The sequence below is a fragment of the Rousettus aegyptiacus genome, unplaced genomic scaffold, assembly GCF_014176215.1.
Source record: "Rousettus aegyptiacus isolate mRouAeg1 unplaced genomic scaffold, mRouAeg1.p scaffold_m13_p_9, whole genome shotgun sequence".
NCBI classification, from domain to species: Eukaryota; Metazoa; Chordata; class Mammalia; order Chiroptera; family Pteropodidae; genus Rousettus; species Rousettus aegyptiacus.
Window position 1 is genome coordinate 66362382 of NW_023416312.1, and position 17194 is coordinate 66379575.

The window sequence follows — 17194 nt, forward strand, 5'->3', positions numbered from 1 at the left end:
CATTTGAAAGCTGAAATCCAAACTCCTTCCCAGGGTCTTGAAGATCCTTCACAGTCTGACTCCTATTCACCTCTCCAGCCTTATCTCATGCTAATTTTAACCACAATCACTATATTCCAACCACACTGATCCTTAGATTCCTTGAATGCTCTAAACTCTTCTCTACCTGAGGCCTTTAAACTTTGTTTTATTTCTGCCTGGAATGTCCTTCCTCCAGAATCTTGCAGGGATGACTCCCTTTCACCTTTCTAGTCTGGGCTTAAATGTCATCTCTAGAGAGGCCTTCCCAACCACTCAACCTAAATGTTTTCATTTCTTATTTTTTATCTCAGTCCTTTAATTTATTTACTTTATAGCACAGTTGTCTCTCAGTATCAGCTGAGTTCCAGAATCACCCCACAGACACCAAGTTATGAGGATTCTCAAGCCCTTCATATAAAATGGCATAGTATTTGCATATAATCCATATTTATATATAGGCTATATAGGCTATAGCAGGGTATACCTACGCATCACTTTATTAGCATGGATTCAGCACAGTGCTCAGCATATGGCAAATTCAAGTTTTGCTTTTTGCAACTTTCTGGGATTTAAAAACATATATTTTTTCAATGTGCAGTTGGTTGAACCAGTGGATGCATAACTCATGGATGCAGAGGGTCAACTGTACTTACATTGTTCATATTTATAATTATTTTTTTTTACTTTTTTGTTTATTATTTGTCTTCTCTGGTAAAACATGAGTTCTATAAGAGCAAAGGACATGTCTTTGCTGCCATATATGCCAGATATGGTTATATGCTGCAGAAAGGTGCCACAGCAAAGGGGGTATATTCACAGGATTTTCTGGCAAATGGCAACAAAGTATCTTAAATAAAGGAATATTTTTCATAATTCACATAAAGATGCTATATGGTCTGGCAGGTGCTCTGTATGTCTCCTAAATGTACCAATATGTATCTAGCTAGCTTCTAGAACAGTGCTCAGCATGTAGTAGATGCTCAATAAATATGCTGATTGGATGGAAGAAGACAAAATTAGGATAGTGCTATAAGGAAAGCAGGAATACAGAGGGATATAGAAGATTGCTGATTTGGTAATTTGAGAAGAGGCAATAAAAACATTAATGGATTACGTTTGATCTTAGGAACTGAGAGAAAAAAAATGGTGCCATTATCAAAGAAATGGAACTCAGAAGGAAAAAATGGCTTGAGAAGATGACGATTCCATTTTAGATATAATTTGAGAAAACGAAGCCTTACGTTTTGCTTTTACTGAATTTTTCACCATCCTACTGTGGAATTTTTAAAAATATACATACGTTTGCCCTGCACAGTCTTCAAAATTGCAACATCAATGCTTTGTAAGGCCCATTCTGCCTTTTAAGGCTGTGTGTGAAAATGATTTGTGCTTTACAATACAGTAATGTGGGGGCCAAGCTAGGAGGGATTAAGGAAGGAGAGTTAAAGGCACTCACTTTCATATGAGATGACTCCAAGCTCACTTCTGCCACACTCCTGTAGTTTCTTTCAGGGGGTGACCCTTAAAATCAGTGCTTTTACTTTTTTTTCCCTTTTGTGTGTGAAACCACCACCAAAAACTAAAGCTACCATGGAAAATTGCATTTCCCAGGGACATTAGGCAGGTATTCTCTTCTCTTGTAAGTACTGCTAATCAAGATGGCAGCACTGTGAATCTTGAGACATGAGACACCTACCTTTGCATACTCTGCAGCAGGAATCTGGAACAGAGACAGGGAATGCACAGGCTAACTTGGGGCAAGTCTTGAGACCACAGTATACATTTCCCTCCTAACAAAAAGAAACAGAATTAAGGTCAGAAGGATCTGGGATAACTGTAAATGCTTAGCTTTATATTTGAGATGAGTAAGGGCTCCAAACATGGCAGGTCTTTCCCCCCTGCTCTCTCACAGTCAATTCCAGGTACTTCCTAAATTGTATTAGGCAGTATTTTTTTTTCTATTTACAGTTTCACCATGCCAGAGACTAAGTTACAGAAGAGTTGGCAATCCTCATTGGGCATCCTGGTACAAAGAAGGTACAAAGTTGTCAGTGTGAAGGCTTCTGTGGCTCTCCAAACCACCAAATATAATCTTGTTCTTCTCTTCTCTGTTTATGGCATCCCTTGGTCTCCATCACACCCCAGATGGATGTTGAGGATTTCAGAGAATGTGTATTTGCATGATAGCCACCTTTTGTAAACTCATTAGTCTCCCTTCCAAACCCAGGAGGCAAGCTTTCTAGAGTAACACAAAATTATACAAATGATCCAAACTGACAGCTCAGTCTAGCATGAGGCAAAGGAGAACATCAACTATACTTGTTTTTTTTTTCTGTCTTTTTTTTCTTTGCATAATCTCCATTCACTTAAGTTTTGTGTTCCAAACATTGTTCCTTAAACTTTGTTCTTAGTTCTTAGAAGCATATAATTCTGGAGCTAGAAAGGTTCTTGAAAGGTCAAGAAGGCAAGCCCACAATCAAATTATCCCAAACAACTGAGATTCTATATTTTTACTAAAAATCCCTAAGGAAAGGGATTCTATAACTTCCCTTGGCAATCTGGCATATAATACCCCTTAAAGGAAGAAGAGTTGTTTCTACAACTAACTTTATTCTCTTATAAACACCCATTTTATTCCATTTTCTTGTTCTATTTATTACATTCTCTTGACTGCACTACTAGATGATGATATAATTGGTATACTTTATTCCTAAAGTATACACAGTTCTTTTGACAAATAACGTCATGGAATAAATCACTTTTGTCAAGAAAGTTCTCTTTGTAGGGTACCAGGGATGAACTGGTTAGTAGAATACTTCAAAGCTGGGATCAAGAGACATCCCATTTTCTTGTGAATTGTACTGAGTGGCCAGCCCTAGATGGTGCCAGTGGCTTTTCTACCCATAGCATCCCCAAAGCTTCAAATAACTGAGTCCATCAGATGAAGGCACTGGTGATGTAACTGCTGTGAAAAGGAGTGTAGATCAAGACCACCAGCTAATCTACATCTATTTAAGCAGTCATAAAGCTTTAAGACTGGAATATGACTGGGTCTGATCTCTTCAACATAGCTATTCAGGATTAATTAAATCAGGAAGTCTGGATTGATAAGGAGGCTTATTGTTTAAATGCAATTCATCTTCCATTCAAATACCCTATGGTGTAGGCTCAAACTAAAGGTGTGAGTACAGGGGAAGCTCTCTTATTTGGGTAGAGACTAGTTGGGACATAAAGATGCAGGGTCTTACCGAACAGCTGCACTGGGTGCATTGATTAGGTTGCCGATTCTGAAAGAGCCCTTCAGCCATGAACAGCTCACCATGTTGGTAAGTGGTCCCATTGTACTCACATGACTTGCTGGCCACCTTATTGTTCACTGGGGGTAAGGGGTCTTCTGGAACAGGGTAGAGAAAAAAACACATAAGTGTTGACATCATTGCAAAGAATTTCATAAATCCTGACAGCAGGTAGGACTGTACCACATAGAGGGACTTAAAAGATAGTCCCTAATTCAGTGGCCGATGACTTTAAAAAATACAAACACACCTCGTTTTATTGGTGCTTTGCTTTATTGCACTTCATAGATGTTGCATTCTTTACAAATTGAAGGCAAAATCCTCTACCAACAAAAAGATTATAACTTGCCTTATTGTAATACTTGCTTTATTGAGGTGTCTGGAACTGAAATCGCAATATCTCCAAGGTATGCCTATATTAACACAGCCAGACAGAATAGCATCTGGCATGACCATCATCCATTCTTTCATTCTTTGAGCATATTTTGATAACCTAATATGTGTCAAGCACTGTGATAGGCACTAGAGAGAGAGCAGAGTAGGAGGACAATGTCCCTGCTTTGATGTAGCTAACAGACCTAGATGAATAAGGTATTGACTTGCTGGAAGGAAGGAGTCCTTTCAGAAGAGGAACCATCTATTATAACTACCCTAATAACTTTTATCACTTAATATGTGTTTGTATGCTTGTTCTAGCTTCTGGAGTCATTGCTTATTTTCAATTCCCCTACCAAGATTATCCCTTCCCTCCTGCTCTTTTCCACCTATTGAAGTCTTATCTGATGTATAAGGCTCATGCAAAAGTCCCTTTTCCTCCACGAAGCATTCCCTAATAGCTCCAGTCCATAATCTGGATCTCTCAAATGTCTGATGTTTGAAGCATCCAATCTGGCACATGAATATCATTGTAACTCATATTTGTGAGTTACAGTCATCTAGCCAACAATTTATGAAGATATTTCACATACATTATTACAGTAAAGCCTTATAATAACCTCATTAATCAAGTAAGGCATATTCTTATCTTCATGTTTCATTTGAGGGCAACAAGCCTCTGAGATTGAGAGACCTATCTAAAGTCACCAAGCTAGTGAGTGATAAAAAAATAGTTGAAATCTGATCTCCTGATCCTAAATTCCATCTTCTTTCTATCAATTTATATATACATGTGTATGTATTTTCTTTTCTTTTCTTTCTTTTCTTGTTTTGAACTAGGACTCTGCCTTACATGTCTCTTTTCTCTGTGGAGTCTAGAGCAGGGTTGCCATGTGGCAAAAAGTCAATGCACTTGATGAGTTGACTCTAAGTGAATGGTCTCAGGAAGTCTTTTCACTGGGCTTCCTTAAAGTGCATGGTGGATGCACCCCCCTACACACCCACACCAAACAACAGTGAACAAAACCCCAGATTAAACTAATCATTGACATACAAATTTGTAATAGATACACACAGAACTGGGAAAATGCTTGCTGTGGGATATGGAAGAAAAGAAATAAGAGGAGTTGAATATTTCATTAGCAGGAGGCTGAGAGAATTAGACCATCCTTTCTTTACCATCAATCAAAATTATAATGAAAATGAGTCCACCTTATAGGTAAATTATACTTCAAAACAACTGTTTTAAAAAGAAAGGCAGGATGAAATTTTCTCAGGATATAGCTGGAAATGATAAAGGCTAAAGTAATAATAATAATATAGCTAACATTTATCAAGCCTTAACTAATATTTTAGACACAATAGTGAATGGTTTTCCATACATTATCTTATTGGCTATTACTAACAACATTCTCATGTAGACATTATGATTATAAACATTTTGCTGATGAGGAATCTAAGGCTTAAGAAATTAATTGGCTTGCCCCAGGTCACACAATTTTTAAGTGATAGCACTAGGATGTGAACTGATGTGTGACTTATTCTAGACTCTTCCCTCCGAGCCACTATCAAGGAGGGTGCCAACCAGATCAAGCCTGTAACAAGAGAGGGATCATTTAACAAAAACAAACAAACAACAACAACAACAACAAAAACAATGGAACATGAAGGCTGTGTTGTTCCCTTGAATATTTTGGCCTAAACCACCCATAAAACTGACATCTCACTTTCTTTGGCTTCAGTTATTTGGTAAACTAAATTAATTCTATAATTTGCTATATAAATTGATCTAGCTTCAATTTGAGTAACTCACCTCATGGGTGTTAACTACTTAATAATCCCTAACAAGGTACAAAGGAAGTTCCTTAATTTTGCCTTAAAAAGAAGCAGCCTTAATTCCTAGAAAGACTTTAACTCATACTAATTGATTCTCTGGTCTAGGCTATGATTCCCTGCTCCTGCCTACAAGTACATATGACCAGACAGCTGCAGTTGATAGACAGGAGTGAAGAGGAAGACACAAGCAGGATCATTTACCCACTGGGCTCTAATTACACAAAATCTTAGTATTTTTTGGTGAAGGAAAATCAGGATGACATACCAAATAATATTTGCCATTACTCTTACAGGAGTTTGTGGATTTTTATAATACCACCCCAAAGGAATTATTTTGCCTCAAAAGAATGCAAAAGAGTTTTGAATTGGGCTCTCCATCAAAGAGTTAAAGGTGAGGTTTTCCAGTGGAAGCATGACTTTTAGAATCTTTCTTGCAACAGTCTTCAAAGTAACATGGCCTTGGAGTTTATTAATCTACTCAATAGGAGATGGGGAGAAAACAAAATAGAGGAAGAGAGACAAAATCAAAGAAAAAGAAACCAATTATGGTCATGCTTAATACTAATTATATATAATATATTCAACATCTTCCCATTTATTCTTATTTCATTCTTCTACTATCCCTAATGGGATGTGAGTAAAATTATGAAAATGAGGCTACTGATATCCCAAAAGATTTGGCCCATGCCACTTAGCTATTTAATAGGAGAGTCAATTCAGAAACATAGTTTTTCCTGACTCAAAGTTTATATTCTTTGCACAGAGTGGGTGTTAAAACTGGGGGCAGAAATAAAATGAACTCAGTACCTCGAAGAGATATTTGGGCTCCCATGTTTAATGTATCCCATGTTTATTGCAGCATTATTCATAACAGTCAATATATGGAAACAACCTAAGTGTATACTGATGGATGAATGGATAAATAATCTGTGGCATATATGTGCACAGTGGAATATTATTCAGCCTTAAAAAAGATATTCTACTATTTACAACAGCAGGGATTAACCTAGAGAACATAATGCTAAGTGAAATTAGCCAGATGCAGACAGAAAAAAGAACTGCATGATCTCACTTATATGTGAAATCAAAAAAATTCCAAAACATAGAAGCAGAGAGTAGAATGTTGGTTACCAGAAATTAAAGGTGAGGAAAATGGGGAGGTATTGGTCAAAGGTACAAAGTTATAGCGATGCAGGTTGAATAAGTCTAGAGATCTGATGTACAGTGATGACTACAGTTAATAATACTGTATTGCATACTGGAAATATACTATGAGAGTATATTTCAGGGGTTCTTACCACAAAACAAATGGCAATTATGTGAGGAGATGATGTTAATTAGCTCGACTGTAGCAATCATTTCAATGTGTATATGTGTATCAAATCAGCATGTTGTACATCTTAAATACATACAATTTTTACTAAAGAAAATAAAATAATTAAAAAAAAACTGGGGGGAAGGATCACTAAGTCAATCTCAATTCAGGTAACCACTCTCCATAACCTTGAACAATCCACTTTTTCTCTTTGGGCCTCAATTTTTCTATCTAAGAATGGAAAATTGGGCTCAAATCTCCCCTTGCATCTTTAGAAGGCCAGCACAGCATGCAATGAACCGCAGAAGGAAGGAAAGCTACCTCGTACTCTACTCTTTCCCATTCCATATTTTCCAAGGTGGCTGGGCTTCTAACCAACTATCCTTGGAACACATTCAGTGTTCTTGGCCAAAACCTGGTAGAAAATCAGTCCAAAGCAGAGCTGGTTTCGGGAACCCTCAGAGGAAGGCTACAACAGAAATGACCAGGCTACATGTCATCTAGCTTCCACCATCTCCTATTTTTCAGTCAAATCCCTCACAAAATTGAGGAGTGAAAGAATGACATTGTGAGGTAAGCAGATAAAATCATTAAGACATCTGACTACTGTTGTTTTGGGAAAGGAAACTTTCTTCTCCCCCAGTGAGGGATGATCTTATATGTAAGCAGAAGTATGATTTCTGGGGTGCTCATAAAACACTCTTATCCTAAAGATCTCTTAACTACTTTCTCTCAGTGGTATCTAAAATACCATCATTAGAAGTTCATTCCTTTAGGGTAAATAGCTGCCATTTTACACTCAGATTTTATAATCTCAAAATTTCTGTGAGAGGTTACATATTGTCACTAACTTCTTAGTGTGAATAACTTTGCCACAAGCTTTTTTCCCCCTTCAGAGAAATTGGCAAATTTCAGTAAGAAGTCTGTGGTTCTTTCCTACTTCCTTTTTCTCTCTTCATTGTACTATCTTTCTCCCCACCCCTTGAACCCAAAGTCCTCAACTGGTTGTTCTCTTCTCCACTCTCCCTACCCTCAAATGTCTATTTTCTTAGTGGGGCAGTTTTTGGCTAGTTGGAAAGGCCACTTGTCTATCAGAAGACAAATCAGCTCCCAGTATTGATGTGATAAATGCAAACCTGTCCAGAGTTCCCAGGGATCAGTTGTTAATCTCCTCAACTCCAAACCTTCCCTTCTTTTGCCCTTGTTACTTGTGTTCCTATTTTACTTTTGATGGCTGAGCCTGTGTATGAAAAAGGGGATACATATAATTTCAGTGACCAAAAGTAACATGAGGTGATCTGATCGTAAATCCCTAACTTTGCAAGTTATAGTGGGTAGTCATGCCTCAGGCCTATAACTTTCTTAGTAATAGGTTAATCTTTGCCTTAAGCAAGCCCTGTCCATTGTTCTTGAAATGCCTCTTTTCCAGACCCCTCATAAACACAACCATCCTCAATGATGCACATACTCTTGTTAACTATCCTGTACCTTGCTTTCTCCTACCTTTATTAATCTTCCATATTTCCCTTCTTAATTCCAAATGTATAAAAGAAACTGTAAAATGGTCATTCTCTGGAGCATTTGAGATCTTGCTCCCCAGCAATGTCAGCAGTTTGGCTCAAATAAACTCATAAAAATTCCCTAACGATTTGCACATTTTTTTTTTTGTCGACAACATGATGCTTATGTTTCTGGCCTGGTTCTTTATCATTCTACTAGTGCAGTCTCAGCACACCTGCAGGCCATTTTGGAGGTGGTAGTGGAAGGGGAATATGGAGATGAGGGTAAAAGTCTTAAAATAATTTATATCCCCTTTAATTATCATGAGACAGACACACAGACACAGATATACACATATCTAACAAAACAGGACCATATAGTCCAAAGAGCTTAACCCTAGTCTCAGAAACATGAGGAGAGAATGACAAAAGGGCAAGGAAACAAATTGTGGTGTAAGGTGCAGATTGTATGCAGTGTTTTTCAGCTCTGCATCTCATAGTGATGCAAGAGAAAAGAATTGAGCCTGGTCTCTGGAGGCCACAAACATTAGATATAAATTCCAGCTTTGGCATGTCTTTGTTCTGTAAAGTTATTAAAACTACTTAATCTCTTTGCACTTTCATTTCCTCAGCTTCAAAATGAGTGTGCCATCTAGCTTACATGACTGTGAGGCTTAGAGATAATTTAATTTTAAAAGCCCCAAAGTATCTGATGCATAACAAAGTTCATAATAAATAGTAAATGGTGTTGGTCTAAAAGAAGGAAAATAGAAGAAAGCCATGAACTTGAAGGACATGCTGAGATTTTTCTTGTTTCCTTGGATGCCTAGACAATTAATTAAAAGGTGTTTGCTTTGTGCTTATGTGTATAGTAGGTGCTGTGGAGATAAAGACAGTTAAGACACCATTTCCCTCATTTTCCCTTCTTCATTCAACAAATACTTATAGAGGTCTTTGATCATACATGACAACAATAGGTCTTTGACTATAGCTTGACAATAACTACTATCATGCTAGGTTAGAGCTACTAGGGTAAATAAGTCATGTACCTGACTTTAAGGAGAATCCTGCTCTCATTGGAGGAGCCAGCACGAAAACGTGTTAAATGATATATTTAAATAACATGTAAAGGTAAGAATGGAAGAGAGGTTAAATTACCAAAAATTGTCAAATGATATCAAGTGGAAAGGAGTGTCAACTGCATCACTAAGGATTCAGGTTAGACATTAGAAAGTATTCCTAGTTGTATTTCTCATTAAAAAAAATTAAATTTGAAGAGGTTATGTTTGAAAAAAATATTCTACTTGAAAGCCAGAAGCTATACTAGGTGGCCATTTTGGGTCCCTTTCGAAGACAGAAATCAATTCTAAGAAGCCAGTTACAGAAGCTCAGCTCTATCCTACTAGTAGGACAGATTCCGTGGTCCCAGTCTGACTTTTATTGACACTATTCAGCACCTTAGAGAAAGTGGAGGCTGCTATATTGCTTTCTAAAGCATATTGATTTAAAGTGTGTAAGTTTGGTCTGCCTCTTAGGCCTTGGCCCAGATGGGAAGGAAGCAGAGAAATAAGGGTATTACTAGGAAACCACCTGTGCTCCTCCTCTCCACAGAACTGCATTTTGGTCAAGCTAGGTCAGAGCATACAGCAAGGATGAGACACATCTTGCAGAATGACTGCATCCAAAACAATGGGCATCTGTAGTCCCCTTCCAAAAATGAACAGTGGTCACCCTCTGAGAACATGTGGGTTTGGATGAGTTTTTCTTTGGGATGCTCACTAAAAGCAAAGATACTGCTTCAAATGGGTCAACCAGCTAAATTAATGATATCTACCATTTAGATTTCTTCCTTCCAGTGCTCCAACCCTTATCGCTTCCTTTTTCCCCAAGCTTCTCAAAGTGTTGATTTAACTAGACCTCCTTTCCTTGGGCAGAGACCTATAATTTCCAGATCTTCCCCAAACTCTTCTCTGCCATAAAAACTTAATTCTTTTGTGGCCTATTACATTGGTGTCCTGCTAGGAAAGCTTAGGACTCATCTCATTAACTCATATTAAGGTACCAATAGAACACAATGCTTGAAAACAGGTTTTCCCCCCCCAAAAAAATAAATTATAATATGGCATTTTGCTGCTTTATCTATAATGAAGCTATAGAGCAACAGAGCAAGGAGTGTAAAACTTTCCGGAACATGGGGGAGATTACTGAAATTGCAGCCTCCAAGATCTGTCCTAGTGGGAGGAAAGGCCTGACTTCAGAGTGTCTTATTCGGGTTCAAGTTCCAGCTCCACTACTAATTAGTTATCACTTATTAGCTGAGAAAACCACTTCACATTTGTGAGCCTCAGTTTCCCCACATATAAAATTGGGCTGACAATAGTACCATACTCCTACTCATAAGTTATTGTGAGGATCAAATGAGATAAGACATATAACATGTATGGCATAGTACTGGGTGCATAATAATGCTTAATAAATGCTGTTAGTGTTATATTACTATTAGCTACAAATGACAGGGTTTCTAGAAGGCAGAAAGCAGGCTATTAAGGAAAGAGATGTGGAACTGCCTATTCGTTACAGTGCCTACAATATACTGAATGTTTGTGTTCCCCCCACAAAATTTACATGTTGAAAATTTAATCTTCAATGTGACTTTATAGTGGGATCTTTGGGATGTGATTAGGTCATGACAGCAGAGCCCTCATGAATGGGATTAGTACCATTATAAGAAGAGAAAGAGACAGGAGTGAGATGACCTCTACTCTCAGCATGTAAGAACACAGCATTGAAGGTGGCTATCTATGAACCAGGAAGTAGACTCTTACCAGACACCAGCTGTACTGGCACTTTGACCTTGGACTTCCAGCCTCCAGAACTGTGAGAAATAAATGTTTGTTTGTTAAGCCACTTAGTCCATAGTATTTTTTATAGCAGCCCGAACTGACTGTTTTTCATTGCCTTCTAGAACTTCTCAAATATAGCAAGATTCTAAGTGGTGACTAGAAAGTCACTTTTGAGTCATCATGTTCATTAAGAATCCTTTTATGCCTCTACTCTCAGTTGATTGGTAGAGCTGACTGCTCATTCTATGGCAGAGTTTCCAAAGGTAGCAAGTTCACTCTGTCCTTATAATCTATTTCTCTCTGCATAGCGAGAGTACATGACATGGCCCCAGGTTCAAGCATTAGTTAGAGAAGGGCCTTACCTTTCCCAGAGGTTTAAGAAATTCAAGTAATGAGTACTAAATATTGGAGCAGTCCCCCAATAAAGGGCAATCCCTGGGGGTGGGGAGACAAAAAATTCACACTAAGATACCACTTTATACCCACTGGGACAGCTATAATAAAAAAGACAATAATAACAAATGTTGGCAAGGGTGTGGAAAAATTGTAACCTTCATGTACTGCTAGTGGAAATGTAAAAATGTAAATGGTACAGCTTTGGAAACAATTTGGAAGTTGATCAAAAAGTTAAACAAAGATTTACCATATGAACTTGTAATTCTACTACTAGGTATGTACTCAAGAAAATTGTAAGCAGGGACTCAAACTGCTTTCATGAATATTCATAGCACCATTCACATCAGTCAGAAGGTGTAAACAACCTGAGTGGTCATCAATGAATGGATGGGAAAACAATCTATTCTATGGCGATTCACAGAATGCAATATTATTCAGTTATAATGGATAATCTTCGAAAATATTATGCTAAGTAAAAGAAGCCAGACACAAAAAGCCACATATTATATGATTCCAGAATAGGCAAATCCATGGAGACAGATAGTAGATCAACCAATGCTAGGAGCTGTGGAGAGAGGAGAACGGAGAGTGACTGAGTAGGTATGCGGCTTCTTTTTGGGATGAAAATATTCTGAAATTAGCTGGTGGTAATAAATGCATTATTTTGTATGTACACTAAAACCATCTAAACTGTACACTTTAGAAGGGTAAATAGTATGTGAATTATATCTCAATACAGTTCTAATAAAAAAAAAAGTAAACCGCTGAACATCTTAAAACACAGACACAAAAGCTAAGTATCAGAGTGCAGCAGGCCTGGATAAAATGAAGGTGCTGTGTAGAGGGAGGTAGGTAAAGAAGGGAAAGGTAAATGTAAAAGGAAAGGAGAACCACAAAGGCGTTGAGAGGGCTGATTCCAAGTAATAATTTTGTCTGTTTCCCCTGACCATGCCCTGGGATACCTGCATTGGGAGATAAGCTGGTTTAGCCAGACAGCTGAGCTAAAGGAGGGAGTCAACGGAAGTTAGGATTTTCCTGCTTAGAATTTTCATGGAGATATTTGTGGGTCCACACCTTCAACAGACAAGTGGCCTCTCTAGTCCCACCCTCGGTCCAACCCCCAGTGGGGTCCCAAGCCAGGAAATTCTTCTAGCAGATTCAGCCGATCATTCTGCAGCTCAACAGACAGACACAACACTCTGTTCTAACCAAGAAGGTACTGAGTGAGAAGAAACAGTTATGTGTCAGTCTAGCTGGAGAGAAGAGAGCGGATGAGGGGACTGAAAACTCACACCCGAGTGTAATCCCAGTTCTTCCCTTTCTTGTCCAGAACCTATCAGTGGACTGTTTTTCATCCCACTTCTATTAATGTTTCAGCTGCTGTCAGTTAGTAGGTGACCCTGCTGAATATGCCATCCTGTCAGACAGGTGCTGGGAAGAATGGCTTGAGAGTCTGTCCAAGAGAAGACCATGTCTCTGTGAAGCAAGGAGTGCTGGAAGACCAGGCACTCGATTTGAAGGAAAGAGAAGCATATATGTTCTTGGCTGGGTCCTGTCACTGGTTTGCTGTGTGATGAGACTGCTGTCAGTTTGCACCTTTGGGCCTCAGTTTCTAAAGAACTTTCTACATTTGTGAGTATGTATATGTTTGTTGGGGTAATCACTTCACCTGCTTCTACTTCACAGAAACATAGTATGAACAAGTAAGATTATATATTTTTTTCAAAAAGGCTGAGGGAGAAAAGAAGCTATATGCAACACAGTCAATATAAATTATGGTTATCTCCAGATTACCAAGTGCATTCCATTGGAAGGGAAAAAGAGATTTATAATTGGGTCTGTTCTGATAGTCCTGTTTGCAGAGTTTACTACATCCTGTAAAGGTTCTGCCAACTCTGAAAAGGCCCCTCAGCTTGTGATTTGCTGCTTTTCAGGTAGCAGTTCTAGTCTCACAGTGTCAATCACCTTCCTGTGAGCAAGCACCCAAGGGATGAAGCCCTTGGCTAAAGAATGCCCTACATCAGACCAGCCAGTCGCTACTCTCACTGTATGTCTTGTCAACTCTGCCCTGACTCATGCTAGACTCAACCACCCACTTTGCTTACTCATATCCTATCCAGCCCTCATCATCTACACTCTGATTCCTTGCAAAAACTCTAATGGTCTGTCTGTACCCTTCAGTCTAGCACCTGATAACAGGTTTACTGTTTGCTGAGGGATAAATAAATGAAAGGGAGGCAAGGCTTATGTCTTAACTTCTCTATCTCCTCCTGGCTCTAGTACCAGTAGTAAGGAGGAACAGACATTCAGATGTTTGAATGTTGAGAGTCTGTTATTAATTCTGTTAAGATGCAAATGTGTACAACCAGGGACAAGGTTGCTCTTCATTCGAGTCGCAGAGCTAAAGAGAAATAAGTATAACTCTCAAAGGGGATTCTGAAGTGAGTTACAGAATTTTGCATGTATGCAGTTATGTGCATTCTTCTGGGAAGAGGGTCCATGGGTTCTATTAGATTCTCAAAATGTTCCGTCACCCAAAAGAAGTGTCCCAACTATTTTATTACGAAGTCATGGGCCTTTTGGTTTTACCTCAGCAGAACTGGAATTTTTCAGGTAACTCCGTCCATTTTCTAGGGATATAGGTTTATTCATGCTCATTTTCATCTTTCTGTGTGCTGAGAGCATTTACTGGTAAATGCTTCCCATAATCCAATCTTCAGAGGGAACCTCTATTTTCTGTCCTGCCAAAATGTCTTCTTCCACTTTACTGAACAGCTTTATCATCAGCTCCATTATTCAGCTCATGGACCATTCCAATCTCATTACATAAGCCTTCTAGGGTTTCCCATGTATATCGCCAAGAGGGAAAGGGAAATGTCTTACTCTCTTCACAGAGGGAAATGAGGCCCAGAGCTGCCAAGCGGACACCATTATTTAGTGTCAAAACAAGTATTCAAACTAAGGTCTCTTTATTTTACCTAGAGACACAAAATATGAGGGTTAGGGAAGCCCACTAAAATCTAGTCCAACAATTATTTTAAAAAGATAAAACATAAATCCCTCTGTTTTCAGAGGCCAATTTCTGAATCTGAATCTTTTATCTCAATTTGGATTATGTAGCCCAACAAAAGAACTCCTTCTGCGGTGGATCTGATAGGTCTGTCTTACTCCTTTGTTACTATACTATGGGTTTTTAAATTTTCTAATTACTCAACAGTGTAATAAATAGACTTATAATTGAAATGAGAATGTTTAATCACTATTCTTCACAATGCCCAATTGTTAATGACAGGTTTTATAGTAATATATGTCACTCACCGCCTTCTTCTTCTCCCTAAATAAATTAAAAATGAGTTCTACTATTACTTGGTTAGTTCTAATCCTTTGGGAACCAGGCTTTTTTTGAAGGTCAATGACCCTTTGAAATGGACAAATTAGTCACTACCCTCAAGCAGCATTTACAGAAACAATGTGAGGCATCTGGCTGAGACAGTGGGGAGTGCAGTGAAGCATTCCTTTGTATTGCCGACACCAGCATTTCCCAAGTCCACTTTGCAAAGCACTCCTAGTCCACAAGATTCTCTGTGAAAACAAAATTCTGTGCTTCAAATAAAATTGGGAAAAGATCCACATTCTAACCCCATAATATCCCTTGCAGTGTGTTAAAGGAGCTCAGAAGTCCCATAGTAAAGAAACCTGTTTAACAACAATACAGCATTTTCTCTGACTTTACTGAACCACCAGACTCTTCTTTTTCATCTATGTAATAGCTATGAACATTCCAGAAACACCATTTGGGAAGTGCTGCCAAAAGCACATCTAATAGCTAGATAATTTGAGGATCTGGATGATTGCTATCTTATGGACAATATAAACTTTTGAATTCAGGACCCCACTCCCACTCTCAGTCACTCACTCTTCAGCTAAGACCTAACATGTTTCTCCTAGGAAGCTGCATAGCATCCTCCCTTCCTCCCCTTCCTCCCTCCTTTCCTCCCTCCCTCCCTCTTTCTTCTCTCTCTCTCTCTCTCTCTCTCTCTCTCTCTCTCTCTCTCTCTCATGAGCCCTGTGAACCAAGAGAAAGCACCCCTGTGAAATACTGCACAGTGCTGTTAACTTGAACCATACAGTTTGGCACTTGCAGCAATAGCCCAATGACATCAGGCACTGGGGATACAAAGTAGTCAAGCCCAGGAGTTTGGATTTTTCCTGTTTATGATGAGAAACCAGTGAAGTGATTTCAGCAGTGAAGTTATTTGGTGAGATTTACATTTCTGAGAGACTATTCTGGGGTGACTGGAGAAGAGACTGTGAGGTTGGAGGCAGGACCTGTCAGGAGGCTAGTGAAAGAGCCTATTGCTATCACATTACATACTAAAGGAAGAAAAGAGGCATTCAGTACTTGAGGATTGAGAAAACTTATCCCCAAGCACACTTTTTGTTGTGTTTGGAAAAGTGTTAGCAGCAGGCTTCAGAAAGTGGCTCCTAGAGGCCAATGGCAAAGGCTGTAGGGAAGGCAGTGGCAGATGAAGGCTCCAGGCTGCTGGAGCAGTTGAGCACTAATAGGAAAAGGCAGTCCATCTCTTTCTGAAGATCAAAGGAGGCAGCTCATCTGCTGTGTAATAGAACAACTAGAGGGGAAAAGAAAGTCTGTTTCTCCTCCTGTAAAATCCTTTCAGTACTGAAGTCAAAGTCCCTGCTGGACAAGGAGTAACATAAGTAAGAGTATACAATACAGAGAATAGAAAGAAAGTGTTAGGAAATCTAGATTCAAAAGAATTCTACCACTGACTGCCATAGGATGGTGACTATTCCTCAGGAGACAGAGGTGTGAATAGTAAAGAAATATCAAAGATTAATGCAAATTTTCAGTTTGAAATTGGGATTCTCATATGATGGCCCCTTTCCTAACTGTAAAGTTATTAGGAGAAAAATAACTGTAGGGGTCAGATATTAACCAAGTAAATGAGGCTTGTTACCATCTTTGAATTTATCAAGGCCATAAAAGCAGTATGAAGCTCAATCATTGAGACCAGTGATTCGCAAGGGAGATCTCTTCATTCTTAAGTGGACCACAGTATCTGGTGGGAGCAATTTCAAGCTCCACACATCAGTCCATCCCTGACTGAGAATCACTGAGCACAATGAGAGAAGTCACTGCTGGGGGTGTGGCAGAAGCAGACATGTTAGAGGCAGAAAAGAATTTGAGATCCACAATTCCAATACATACAGTGATAGCATCAATAACATTAGCAACTGATATTTACTGACTCATGCTTAAACTGAGCAGGCTTTGTGCTCAGCACTTTATGTTGATGTCCATTAGTTCTGTTCTCCGTAAGCCTACCCTATGAGGTAGATATCATTATTTTCCTCTACAGAAGAAGAAACTAAGGTTAGAAAGTGGTCAAACTGGAACTGGAACTGTCTCTGGGCCCAGAAGTGGAGTTACACTCTACTGCTCTCAAGATCCGGGTTGCATTATAAACTGTAGCTGGGATAAGAGACAACCAAACAAAAATCCTTTCTATTACTCTAATTGCTTTTCTTAAGTTCTTCTTACTGTTCCATCTGAAAAGGAAAACACTCTCTTTCACATGCAGGCACATACAG

At 38.8% G+C, this 17194-nt stretch overlaps 1 protein-coding gene across 6 annotated transcripts in view; it reads right to left on the reverse strand.

Moving 5' to 3' along the window:
• Positions 1 to 17194, reverse strand: part of CHRDL1 (chordin like 1) — a 138051-nt gene that overhangs the window by 51462 nt on the left and 69395 nt on the right. For 4 of the 6 annotated variants that reach the window (XM_036226926.1, XM_036226925.1, XM_036226922.1 and 1 more), the window contains 2 exons: positions 3270 to 3415; positions 1718 to 1811 (listed from right to left, as the gene is read on the reverse strand). In XM_036226926.1, coding sequence (XP_036082819.1) covers positions 1718 to 1811; positions 3270 to 3415 — 240 coding nt within the window. The remainder of the gene's footprint in view (positions 1 to 1717; positions 1812 to 3269; positions 3416 to 17194) is intronic. The other 2 variants (XM_036226923.1, XM_036226921.1) reach the window with 1 other exon arrangement.